Below are 12478 nucleotides of genomic sequence, written 5' to 3' on the forward strand. Positions count from 1 at the left end.
TAAGAGGTTGGTTATGACTAGATTAAACTCCTGCCTCAGCAAGGACTTGGACCCACTGCAATTTGCCTATCATCACAGTAGGTCATCAGCAGATGCAATGTTAGTGGCTCTTCGCATGGCCTTAGACCATCTCACCAATACAAATACCTATGTCAGGATGCTGTTCATCGACTATAGCTCAGCATTTAGTACCATCATTCCCACCATCCTGATTGCGAAGTTGCAGAACCTGGGTCTCTGTACCTCCCTCTGTAATTGGATCCTCAACTTCCCAACCGGAAGACCTGTCTGTGCAGATTGGTGATAACATATACTCTTTGCTAACGATTAACACTGGCGCACCTCAGGGGTGTGTGTTTAGCCCACTGTTCTACTCTCTGTAAACACATGACTGTGTGGCTAGGCGTAGCTCAAATACCATCTATAAATTTGCTGATGATACAACCATTGTTGGTAGAATCTCAGGTGGTGACGAGAGGGCATACAGGAGTGAGATATGCCAACTAGTGGAATGGTGCCGCAGCAACAACCTGGCACTCAACGTCAGTAAGACCAAAGAGCTGATTGTGGACTTCAGGAAGGGTAAGATGAAGGAACACACACCAATCCTCATAGAGGGATCAGAAGTGAAGAGAGTGAGCAGTTTCAAGTTCCTGGGTGTCAAGATCTCTGAGGATCTAACCTGGTCCCAACACATTGATGTAGTCATGAAGGCGGCAAGAGAGCAGCTTACTTTATTTGGAGTTTGAAGTGCTTTGGCATGTCAACAAAAACACTCAAAAACTTCTATAGTTGTACCATGGAGAGCATTCTGACAGGCTGCATCACTGTCTGGTATGGAGGGGCTACTGCACAGGACCGAAAGAAGGTTGTAAACCTAGTCAGCTCCATTTTGGGCACTAGCCTACAAAGTACCCAGGACACCTTTAGGGGGCGGTGTTTCGGAAAGGTAGCATCCATTTTAAGGACCTCCAGCACCCAGGGCATGCCCTTTTCTCACTGTTACCATCAGGTAGGAGGTACAGAAGCCTGAAGACACACACTCAGCGATTCAGGAACAGCTTCTTCCCCTCTGCCATCCTATTCCTAAAAGGACTTTGAAGCTTTAGACACTACCTCACTTTTTTAATATACAGTATTTCTGTTTTTGCACATTTTTAAATAATCTATTCAATATGTGTAATTTACTTATTTATTGTTTTATTTTATTTATTATTACTATTTTTTCTGTCTCTGCTAGATTATGTATTGCATTGAACTGTTACTGCTAAGTTGACAAATTTCACGTCACATGCCAGTGATAATAAACCTGATTCTGATTCATGGCTGATCCAATTTTCCTCTCAGCCCCAGTTTCCCGCCTGTTCCCCGTATCCCCACATGCCCAAGATCAATCAAGAATCTATTAACCTCTGCCTTAAATCTAGATAAAAGCTTGGCCTCCAAAGCTGCCTGTGGTAAAGAATTCCAGATTCATCACTATCTGGCTAAAGAAATTCCTCATCTGTTCTAAAAGGATAGCTCTCTATTCTGAGGCTGTGTCCTCTGTTCTTAGACTTTTCCACGTTAAGAAACATCCTCTCCACATCCACTCTATCAGTCACCATTCAATAGATTTAGAAACATAGAAAACATACAGCACAATGCAGGCTCTTCGGCCCACAAAGCTGTGCCGAACATGTCCCTACCTTAGAACTACCCAGGCTTTACCCATAGCCCTCTGTTGTTCTAAGCTTCATGTAGCCATCCAGAGTCTCTTAAAAGACCCTATCATTTCCACCTCCACACCGCCACCAGCAGCCCATTCCACACACTGAGATCACCCCTCATTCTTCTGAATTCCACTCAATACAGGCCCAGAGCCATCAAATGCTTTTCATTTGACAAGCCATTCAATCTTGGAATCATTTTTGTGAAACTCCTTTGAACCCTCTCCAGTTTCAGCACATCCTTTCTAAAACAAGGGGCCCCATAACTACTCACAATGCTCCAAGTGAGGCCTCAGCAGTGCTTTATAAAGTATCAACATTACATCCTTGCTTTTATATTCTAGTGATTCCTGAATGATCATTACTAATGCTTCCACAATCTCTTTAGCCTCCTCTTTCAGAACCCTGAGGTGTACACCATCTGGTCCAGGTGACTTATCTACCCCCAAACCTTTCAGTTTCCCAAGAACCTTCTCACTAGTAATGACTAGTAACAACTTCACACACTTCATAACCCCTGACACCTGGAACTTCCACCATACTGCTAGCGTCTTCCGCAGTGAAGATTGATGCAAGATGCATACTCAGCTTGCTTGCCATTTCCTTGTCCCTCATTACTATCTCTCTAGCATAGTTTTCCAGCAGTCCGATATCCACTCTCACCTTTCTTTTACACTTCATGTATTTGAAGAAACTTCTAGTATCCTCTTTAATATTATTGGCTAGCTTAGTTTTGTATTCCATCTTTACCTTAATGACTTTCTTAAGTTACCTTCTGTTGGCTTTTAAAAGCTTCCCAATCCTCCCTAACCTCCCACTAATTTTTGCTGTATTATACACCCTCTCTGGCTTTGACTTTACTTGTTAGCCACAGTTGTGACATCTTTCCTTTAGAATACTTCTTCCTCTGTGGGATGTTTATACCCTTTGCCTTCTGCATTGCTTCCAGAAATTCCAGCTATTGCTGCTCTACTGTCATCCCTGCTAGTGTCCTTTTCCAATCAGTTCAGCCAACTCCTCTCTCATAATTCTGTAATTCCCTTTACTCCTCTATGATACTGATACATCTGACTTTAGCTTCTCCTCAGATTTCAGGGTTAATTTGATCATATTATGATCACTTGCCACTAAGGGTTCTTTTACCTAAAGGTGTCTAATCAATTCTGGTTCATTGCTCAACATCCAATCCAGGATAGCTGATCCCCTAGTGGGCTCAACCACAAGCTGCTCTAAAAAGCCATCTTGTAGGTAATCTAGAAATTCCCCCTCCAGTAATCCAGCATCAGCTTCATTTTCCTAATCTAACTGCATATTGAAATTCCCCCATGGCAAATGTGATATTACCCATTTGGCATTTTCTATCTCCTGTTGTAATTTGTAGACCATATCCTTCTGACAGTTTGGAGGTCTGTCTACAACTCCCATCAGGATCTTCTTACTCTTGCAGTTCCTTAGCTCCATCCACATAGACTCAACGCCTTCTGACCCTATGTCACCTCTTTCCAATGATTTGATTTCATATTTTACCAACAGAGCAACACTGCCCCCTCTGCCATCCTGCCTGTTCTTTTGATGCAATGTGCAATCTTGGACATTAAGCTCCCAGCTATAATTCAGTGATGCCTACACCACCATACCCGCCAAACTGCGACTGTGCTACAAGTTCATCCAGCTTATTCCGTATACCATGCGCATTCAAATAATACACCTTCAGTCCTAGTTTCACCTTTTTCGATTTTGTCCGCCTTTCACATTGCAAATCATCCTGTTGACTGCAATTTTGCCCTATCAACAGCCTCTCTTCACTACACATTGCCTCTCTTTGTAAACCAGCCACCTCATCTACAGCACCGTCATCCGCTTTTCCTACAATACTTATTGCACTGAAATATATGCAGCTCAAGACATGAGTTGCACCACACTCAACCTTTTGATTCCTACCTTTGTCTGAAGTCTTACCAACATTTGCCTCCACAACCTCTCCACTAGCTGTTCTGGCACTCTCATTCCCATCTCCCTGCAACTCGTTTAAATCCCACCATGCAGCATTAACAAATCTTCCCATTAGGATATTAGTCCCCCACCAATTCTGTACAGGTCCCACCTTCCCTGGAAGACAGACCAATGATCCTAAAATCTTACACCCTCCTTCCTACACCAAGTCCTTAGCCACTTATTAAACCCTATATCTGCTCTCACTAGCACGTGACATGGGTAGCAATCCTGAGATCACAACCCTGGATGTCCTGCCCTTTAACTTAGCACTCAAATCCCCAAACTCTCTCAGCAAAACCCGTCACTCATCCTACCAATGTCATTGATGGACAACCTCTGGCTGTTTACCCTCCCACTCAAGAATGCTCAGGACTCGATCCAAGATATCCCAGACCCTGACACCCAGAAGGCAACGTATCATCTGGGAATCTCATTTTCATCCACAGAACCTCCTGCTTGTCTCCTAACTAATGAATCCCCTATCACCACAGCATGCCTCATCTCCCTCTTTTCCTTGAGCCACAGAGGCAGACTCTGTGCCAGAGACCCGACTACTGATGGTCCTCTTAGGTCATTCCCAACCCCCCCCCCCAAAAAGTATCCAAAGTGATATACCTGTTTTTGAGGGGGATAGCCACAGGGGTACTCTGCATTGGCTCCTTAATCCCTTTCTCCTTCATGACTATCACCCACTTTCCTGTGTCCTGCACTTTGGGTGTAACTACCTCCCTGTATGTCCCATCACCCCTTAGTCTCCCGAATGATCTGGAGCTCATTCAGTTCTAGCTCCAACTCCTTAATGTGGATTGTTAGAAGCTGCAGCAGGATGCACTTCTCGCATTTGTAGTCATCGGGGACACTGGAGGTCATATTGAGGTTGCACTGTAATTAGATTTCTCTCTGCAAATATACCAAATTGACTGCTTGGTTACCTTTTGGACCTCAGCAGTTTAAGGTTTCTATTTCAACTAAAAACAGAAATTCAAATCAAAATCTGTAGATGTGTATGTGAAGAAATAAATAATAGAAAATCTTGGGAGAATGATAAAATTAACACATGGAACAAAGTTAAGACTACAAAGCAACAGAGCAAGTATACATCATACATTTATTAAATCAACAACCCTCTCAACTTCAAAATTGGGCACAGGGATTAAAAATAAAAATTCATTGCACTACTTAGTAAAGCATTACTAGTAACTTCCATAAAAAATGTACAAATTTTGTTAAAAATTTATCAAGCTTTCAAATGATTTGGTTACAGATAGATTTATAATACAACGCTGAAAACTACTTGTCATGTTAAATGATAGAATATATGAATTATTTAATGAAATGCTCAAATGTTTCCAACAAAATTAAGTTGCTTTTTTTACTGATTCATCAGCAATTTTTAAATATATAGTGGCAAATGAGGTAACTGTATATGTACCAAAGAAAGATCCCACTCAGAAAATGTCTATTCAGACCTAAGGATGACCCAGATTGTGTGTGCTTCAGGTTTTGCTTCCCCTTGAAATTCAGGCTGCTGTTGAAACCCCAATTCCAACATGACACATTAAGACATTGCACTGAATATTGCTGAATTTAGAATATATCTTGTTTAAAAAAGGATCAGTATGGCAAACCTTCTGAATTTTAACAGTCTAGTTTTACACTGTTGGTTTTTTGATATAATGACCAAAACCTGGGATATCACTAGGTCTTTGGGATATTTGTTTACAATTAACTTATGTTTTAAACTGTTCACCAAAAACTCATGCAAAACATAAAATGATGAGCTGGACACATTGATAAACTAAATACTTGTGGGGTTAACCAACACAACAAATCCTACTGCAAGTTGTTGCTTCTCTTACATCATACAGACTGTGGCATTGAATACATAAATGCGCATTACGGTTCATGGCAGTAATAGCTCAGCATGAATCCCCATTCCCACCCAAACCAACCCCAGCTGGGCAGAAGTAGCTACGGCCAGTATGAGTTTGTTTGAATCACATGCACATGTACTTAAACACACTGACCACAGAAAGCAAAGTCTGCACACATCTGCCCTACAGTCTCCATGCAAACATAAGAAACATTTAAAAAGTGGTTAAGTATTAAGAGTGCAACAATTAACTTTGCCAATAACCAGACCTAACTGTTACTTTGCTTCCTTTCCAACTCCAATTTCCATATGCAAATTAAATGAAAGCTATTCCCTCCAAATAAAAGCATTCTGATCCTATCTTATTAACTCTGACATATGATTGTTTTAATTAATTATGATGGCACATCAGTAATTAATCTTTGAGAATAAATTACCCTAAATATTGTCATTCAAATAATGCTGTGTTCAGCATCTGCAACTGTTTCAGCATTATAGTTACTGCTCATTATATGCACTAAAACTGATTTGAAGCTGGTACAAATAATTTTAGGAACTAGTAATCTTACTAAGGAAAAAGTGTCACATAGTGTTTGTGTACATTCTGGTGCACGGCACTAGAAATGCCCTTTAGTATAGTGCCATGGAACATTTGGTACTACTGTAATGAATGTACATCATCACTAACTATAAAATCTCAACTAAACTTCAATTTTGTTTTAAAGGTCTATTCAAGATCTTCCAATCAGAAATGCGAAATGCAGAAGTTACATTTTGAAAGAACAGAAGTTATTCTGTTCTTTAATTCTTCTAATGAAAACAATTTATGCCATGAAGTTTTAAACGTTTCCAATCTAAATCCTACGGCTTTAAAATTGTGCATGTTAATGTTAATATCACTACACAAAACACCTTGTAGGCTGAATAATATTAAATCCAGTATTCCTAAAAGGCCCATATCCACAATTTCTCTTCCATGACTCCTTAAATAACTTAAAGAAGAAAAACTTGTCCAGGACACTTTGAATATTCAGAAATTTAAGTCACCTTGGTTATAGTTAACAAATTCTTCATGCAATATTTACAATCTTTGGCTATGCTTTTTCTCATCTTGTTTCCACTGAAGAATTACACATTGCATTTGGCACGATGAGGAAGTCATGATGAAAAAAGTATTTGTTGTATACATGTAACTGAATAGTAATAATGATAGTATCTGTAAGCTTCCATGTCTAGGCCTTTTAGAAGTACTGGATAAACTTTAGGAAACAACCTTCAAATCACGATCATTAACAAATCTGTGAAAAAGTAATAACAGTGGCTAGGATCTGGTATGCATTTGTAAGTTGATTATATTTTGTTTGTATATCTTATACTAATACTCCACCATAAAGGCTTAGAGAAAAGTACTCAGGTACTTGCACTAGATCCATAAATCTGCATTTAGTTAAAACTACAACTAATGTCAACATCCAGAAATAAATATTGGTTTGTTTTTTTTAAGACCAGGGAAAAAAAAACAGGTAGGAAATGAAAATGTGCTCCTATTCTGTGCCCATTATAAGTAACAAACATTTATAGGCCAGGTCTGGTCTGTGGCAACACCAGACTCTCAACTCATCCCAACAATTCATCTAAAACATAAATTGTCTGGTGTACATTTGACCATTAAATAATTACAATAAATCACAAGTTGCATCCTATAATGAAAGTTTCCAAAGCAACTGATTACAATCTTTGTTTCAATCAAATATTAAGTCAATTTTTATTAGCAAAAATGTTAAAAATCTACAAGAATAGTCAATAAAGATTTAAATGACTCAGTCCATTACAATATTGAAGGATCAAAGAAAAATAAAATTTCTTCAACCCAAGTCTGCTTTAGTATTTCTCCAAACGTTATTATTCAGCAGCTATTTAATACTATAAAAATAGTAATTCTGCAATATTGTTTTAAAAAATTTGCTAAAAATTGATTTGAATACTTCAACTGTTGATTATATTTGTTACCATATAGACCTAACACCTGCTCAGCTCTTTCCTACTAATTTTAAATGAAAATCCCAAGCTCTGTGACTTGGGCTCTTAGATGTAAATAACTTTACTGGTTAATTTGTAGATATGGGAAAGTAACTGCTTAACCTGACAGAAGATTATTTTAGAGGAGTGACAAGAAATAACTGAAATACTTCAGATGGAGAACATCTTATCTGATGAATAATATTACCATGGAAAGGTGGAGCTAAAGACAGCAGGTTGCAACATGGAAATATTCATTACCATCAGAAAGTTGAGAAATTTATTTTCTTTTTATTTAAGGTAGCAAAATAACTGGAAAAAACTAGGTTAGGTCTTAAGGTGCTTTATAGGAGTATTTTGCACAATGCATGGCCCATATTATTAGACTGGCCAATAATTTCAGAAACATATATTATACTGTACAACACCCAACTTTCACACCCGTCGTTCTGCTTACACGATTTACATTCATTGTACTGTACATCACAGGACAGCAAAGTATTTCACTCATCTACTACTTTGGTAGTCTGGGTTACAATATACCATATGACAGATCAACATCTTTCTTTGCTATTCCTTTAGGTGTGGGTGTTTTATCATATGCTCTTCTAATATGCCATTATGCAATACTGAGGGGCAACTGGCTGATAAAATTTTCATAATTGCTGCACCCTTAACTTACAGTGTGCAACTGCAAACAGAAAGAAACAAACCAGTGTACAGTACTAGTACTGTATAAATAACAACTATATATTTCAGCATAATTAAGACTACACACATACAACTCACATCATGCCAGTACTTAAGTTCATCTTGACAAAGTACATGTGGCTAGAATACTTGCACACCTACAATCACTCTCACTCACAGTACCTGAAGGCTCTATAAGGTAGACTGCTAAAATTGTTGAACTACCTTTATATATATTTTTATATATATAATATATATAATACACACACATATACATGTGTGTGTATAAATATATAAAAGCACACATGCTAAAAGATCACATCCACTGTAATCCTGCAGCAATACCCGGAATGATCACACAAAAAAAAAACAGGGAATGTTAGTGCACACACAAATTAAGCTGAAAAAAATTCTTTGGAGTTCCAATCACACTGTTAGTATAACAATCCCATAATTGTTCAATGTGAAGACTATATAAGCTTTATAAATCATTAAATCACACAGTGCAAAGGGAGGTCAAATAACTGCATCACATCATGACCCTTAATGTAAAGGGAAGGCTGGAAGCCACAATAGGCATGTTCAATGGATAGTTCATTCATATGCAAGAGGGAAAACCCAAATTTGTGCTACTAAGCTGGTCTCATTCCGAATCACGGTGAACTTCTGATGCATCAGCTCGACAAATTGGACATGTACGATTTGCCTGTTGATGAGGAAAAAAATCATGACTTATAAATCAGAAGTACATTTGAGAAAGCAATGTATGATATATAAAGAATGTCACTAATCAGATTCTGTGAATGCTGGTCCCAAATACCTGCACTTCCATACAAAATGAGTTAATACAAATCATGAATATGAAGCAGGCTTAGATTTTCCCCTCATAAATACATCAAAAGCTCAATTTTGTAATATTCTTATAGAAGATTTATATTACATACTTCACTGGTATGTTAATGTAATCATGTCTGTTTATTCTTACTTTAAATAGTCTGGAAGAAATTATGAAGCATTAAATCAATTTGGTTCGTTTGATAACTTTAAGTTCGTATAATATTCTTCTGTCAAATGCTCATGGTAGTTACAAAGAATATAAAGATATACCTTAAAATAAATTATTACAGACTTTGCTAAATGTAGTGTTAAAAATAAAGGTATTTAGAGAGTATAGGTAGCAAAAACTATTATAAATAATCCACATTATGTCACATTATTTTACCACCTTGCACTATAAAATCATAATTGCAAATTATGAAAACAATTTAGAGAGTGAGACAACAAGTCCAAACCCATGATTACAAAGTCAGTTTACCTTCAACCATTTGTCGACACACTTGGCATGAAACTCATGGTTGCAGGGTAAGACTCTAAGTAGTTGCCTTGACTCAAAATCACACATGCACACAACACATCTGTGTAAAAGAATGAGGAAAAAAGTTATTGCAGGTTCAGTATGCACCAACAAATTAAGTGACGGAAGTTTCAACCTTGGGAACTGCATTTACTTGCTTTAAAAAGGAGACATGAGGAACCTTCTAATTTCTGATGTCACCTGTCATACAAAATTCTGGCCTTAATTTACCCTCACCTTCTTTGAAGGTTGTGTTCTCCCCCCACCTCTCGTCTGTCATTAGGCCTGCAACTCTGGCATTTCCCCATCTGTTAGTTCACTTTCCCAACAAGTCTCGGACATAACTCCACCCATTCCATCTGATTCCTGAAGTTTCCAGCTCTTGCTTCCCCTATTTGACAACTATCAATTGTATAAGAGGAAAATAGGGGGAAATAATATGAAGTCCTGTCACTAAATTCATTCCCATCTCTATGTTCTCAGTTTTGATGCATTCTCCAGTTCCTTATAGATGCCTTTAGACTCTTCACTTAAGTATCAAGGTCATATTTTAACCCACATTTCCAAGAAGAAAAAAAAACTCTTTTTATTATTCAAAGAGATTTCTGCTATTTAGAAATTTTGCATTAATCATGATACTGAATTGAGAAAATGAAACCAATTCCCTCAGGACTTTCCAAATTTTTATTAGTTCTTAGTTGAAGAGTTAAGAACAATATGATTAGTTGCCCCGTCTCACAGTGAGTTATATCATATATACTTACAATGTTTGCTCTGACTGGTGGTTGTTAGGATTAAATCTATATGATGGAAGTTGTTCAATGTCTGCTTTTGAAAGTCCTCGTGGTTTGGCTTCTCCCAGTCTTTCTGCCAGGTTAAGGAGTGCCTTTATTGAAACAAACAAGTTCGATTATTCACTACCTGGAACTAAATGCTAACTTTTAGCTCTTAACCAATATTATGCATGCCTAATTCTTAAGAATTTGTTGTTATGCAACTATGAAAACATTTGTAGCTGTAATGCACTTAAGATATTTTCTTACATTTAAAGTGAAATTTCAATCATGTTTATCATTTTCTGTTTTATAACTTGCCAAATATTTATTTAGATTAGAGGTTGCTTAGCCCTAAAAACAATTGTAAAAATGCAGCAATTATCCCACATCCTTAAAGGCAAAACACTTCCCTAACAGCTTCACAAGTATGTCAACGATACAAGCAGGTGATATAAGAAAATGTGCACACGCCAGTTATTTTACCAGCCATCTGTAAGGATGGATCCTCAAGAACACTGAAGTGATTATACTTTTCTTGGAACCTATTAGATATTGTTTTTAACCATTTCTTTTAATTGTGGAGAAACCTATTAACATCATGCATTGCTTTGCATGCTAACTTCACTAATCTGGAACAACCAGGCTGCATTGAAAAGATAACCTGATAGGAAATACGCACACACTGTTGAAAACAGATTTTGATTTTGTTTCAAAATATTATTTTGAAAGGCCAGAAAACTTTTCTAGGTATTTTCACCTCATCTTTTTTAATTCCTTGGAACATTTTTAAAATTATTCAGTGGTTTATTTGGTAATGTTAGTCTAAATTTTATTACATTTCTTCCACTTAAGTTTTAACTTGTTTAATTTAACACCACATCTCTGCTTTTTGGTTTCCTTTTATTTTAAAGAAAGTAATACACTTTGTTTTTATATCCACATCATAATTCTCTGGAGATTTTTTTTTGTTCCTATGCATAGTTACTTTAAAACATACTCTAGCATCTTGCTGACCTTCTCTATTTAGTTCAATGTCCAACATTTCACTTTTAAAAACAAACCTAAACTACGATTAAAACCATTATTCCTCACAGATGTTCTCTGCTCCTGTATGTCATTTTGCTCTATTTTTCATAATTAAACCTAAGCAATGTATTCCACTTTTCTGGACTATTAGGAATATAGGAAACAATGGTTGAGGATTTAAAAAATAACTTCTACATTCTTTACCTTTATCCCAGTACAAATGGGATAATTAAAATCATCCTACTTTAGTACTCAAGTTGCTGTTACAGATTTTATCTCTAAACGTGCTGAAGATCCATCCTCCCATCCCTATTGTTTGATAGACTGCAATATATGCAAAGAACTGTATCATTCCAATTCCTCTTTAAGCACCACCTGTAAGGATAGGTGAAATGTAACCCTTACACCCACATCATAAAATCTTTCACCAAAACTTCTGCCTAGCAGCATTTTACCACTTCATATTTCTGTTGGAAATACTATCCCTTCCAGACATCCCACCTCTCCCAGAAGTTCCAGGAGTCTCCCGCATATTGATAGTGGCTCCCTGATACCCACAAGTTACATACAAAATTCCGGATTTTGATTTTTGAGAGCGAGAGAACGAGAGAGCGCGCGCGCCATGGCAGAGTGTTCCAAAAAAAGAAAATATAAAACGTATGTCACTCCAGACTACACTAAAGTGTACCCCTGCCTAATAGGGGTCAAAAATAATGACAGTGTTGCTCGCTGCACTGTTTGCAACAGTGACTTTTCTATTGCCCGTGGTGGGTTAAGTCTGTAAAAGACATGTTGAGGTGAGTTTAACAGATGTCATTCGTTCATTAGTATAGCTAACGTTATTTAAACTAGCTGGCTAGCTGCTAAGGAGCTCCTCTATTGCAGACATCCCACCTCTCCCGGGAGTTCCAGGAGTCCCCTGCAAATTGATGGTGCTACCTCCCTGAAATGAGTTTTTGCAGGGTGGGATGTCTGCCTTTCAGAACTTAGAGTGCACCATACTCCTGCACATCAATGCTCCTCCCGCCACAATTTT

General features: G+C 37.6%; 1 protein-coding gene across 3 annotated transcripts in view; it reads right to left on the reverse strand.

Moving 5' to 3' along the window:
- Nucleotides 1-4798: 4798 nt before the first annotated feature.
- Nucleotides 4799-12478, reverse strand: part of LOC140211727 (E3 ubiquitin-protein ligase RNF38) — a 134741-nt gene continuing 127061 nt past the window's right edge. For all 3 annotated transcript variants that reach the window (XM_072281829.1, XM_072281830.1, XM_072281832.1), the window contains 3 exons: nt 10405-10526; nt 9602-9701; nt 4799-8992 (listed from right to left, as the gene is read on the reverse strand). In XM_072281829.1, the coding sequence (XP_072137930.1) occupies nt 8930-8992; nt 9602-9701; nt 10405-10526 (285 nt within the window). In that variant the 3' untranslated portion in view covers nt 4799-8929. The remainder of the gene's footprint in view (nt 8993-9601; nt 9702-10404; nt 10527-12478) is intronic.

Source organism: Mobula birostris, chromosome 17 (assembly GCF_030028105.1).
Source record: "Mobula birostris isolate sMobBir1 chromosome 17, sMobBir1.hap1, whole genome shotgun sequence".
NCBI lineage: Eukaryota > Metazoa > Chordata > Chondrichthyes > Myliobatiformes > Myliobatidae > Mobula > Mobula birostris.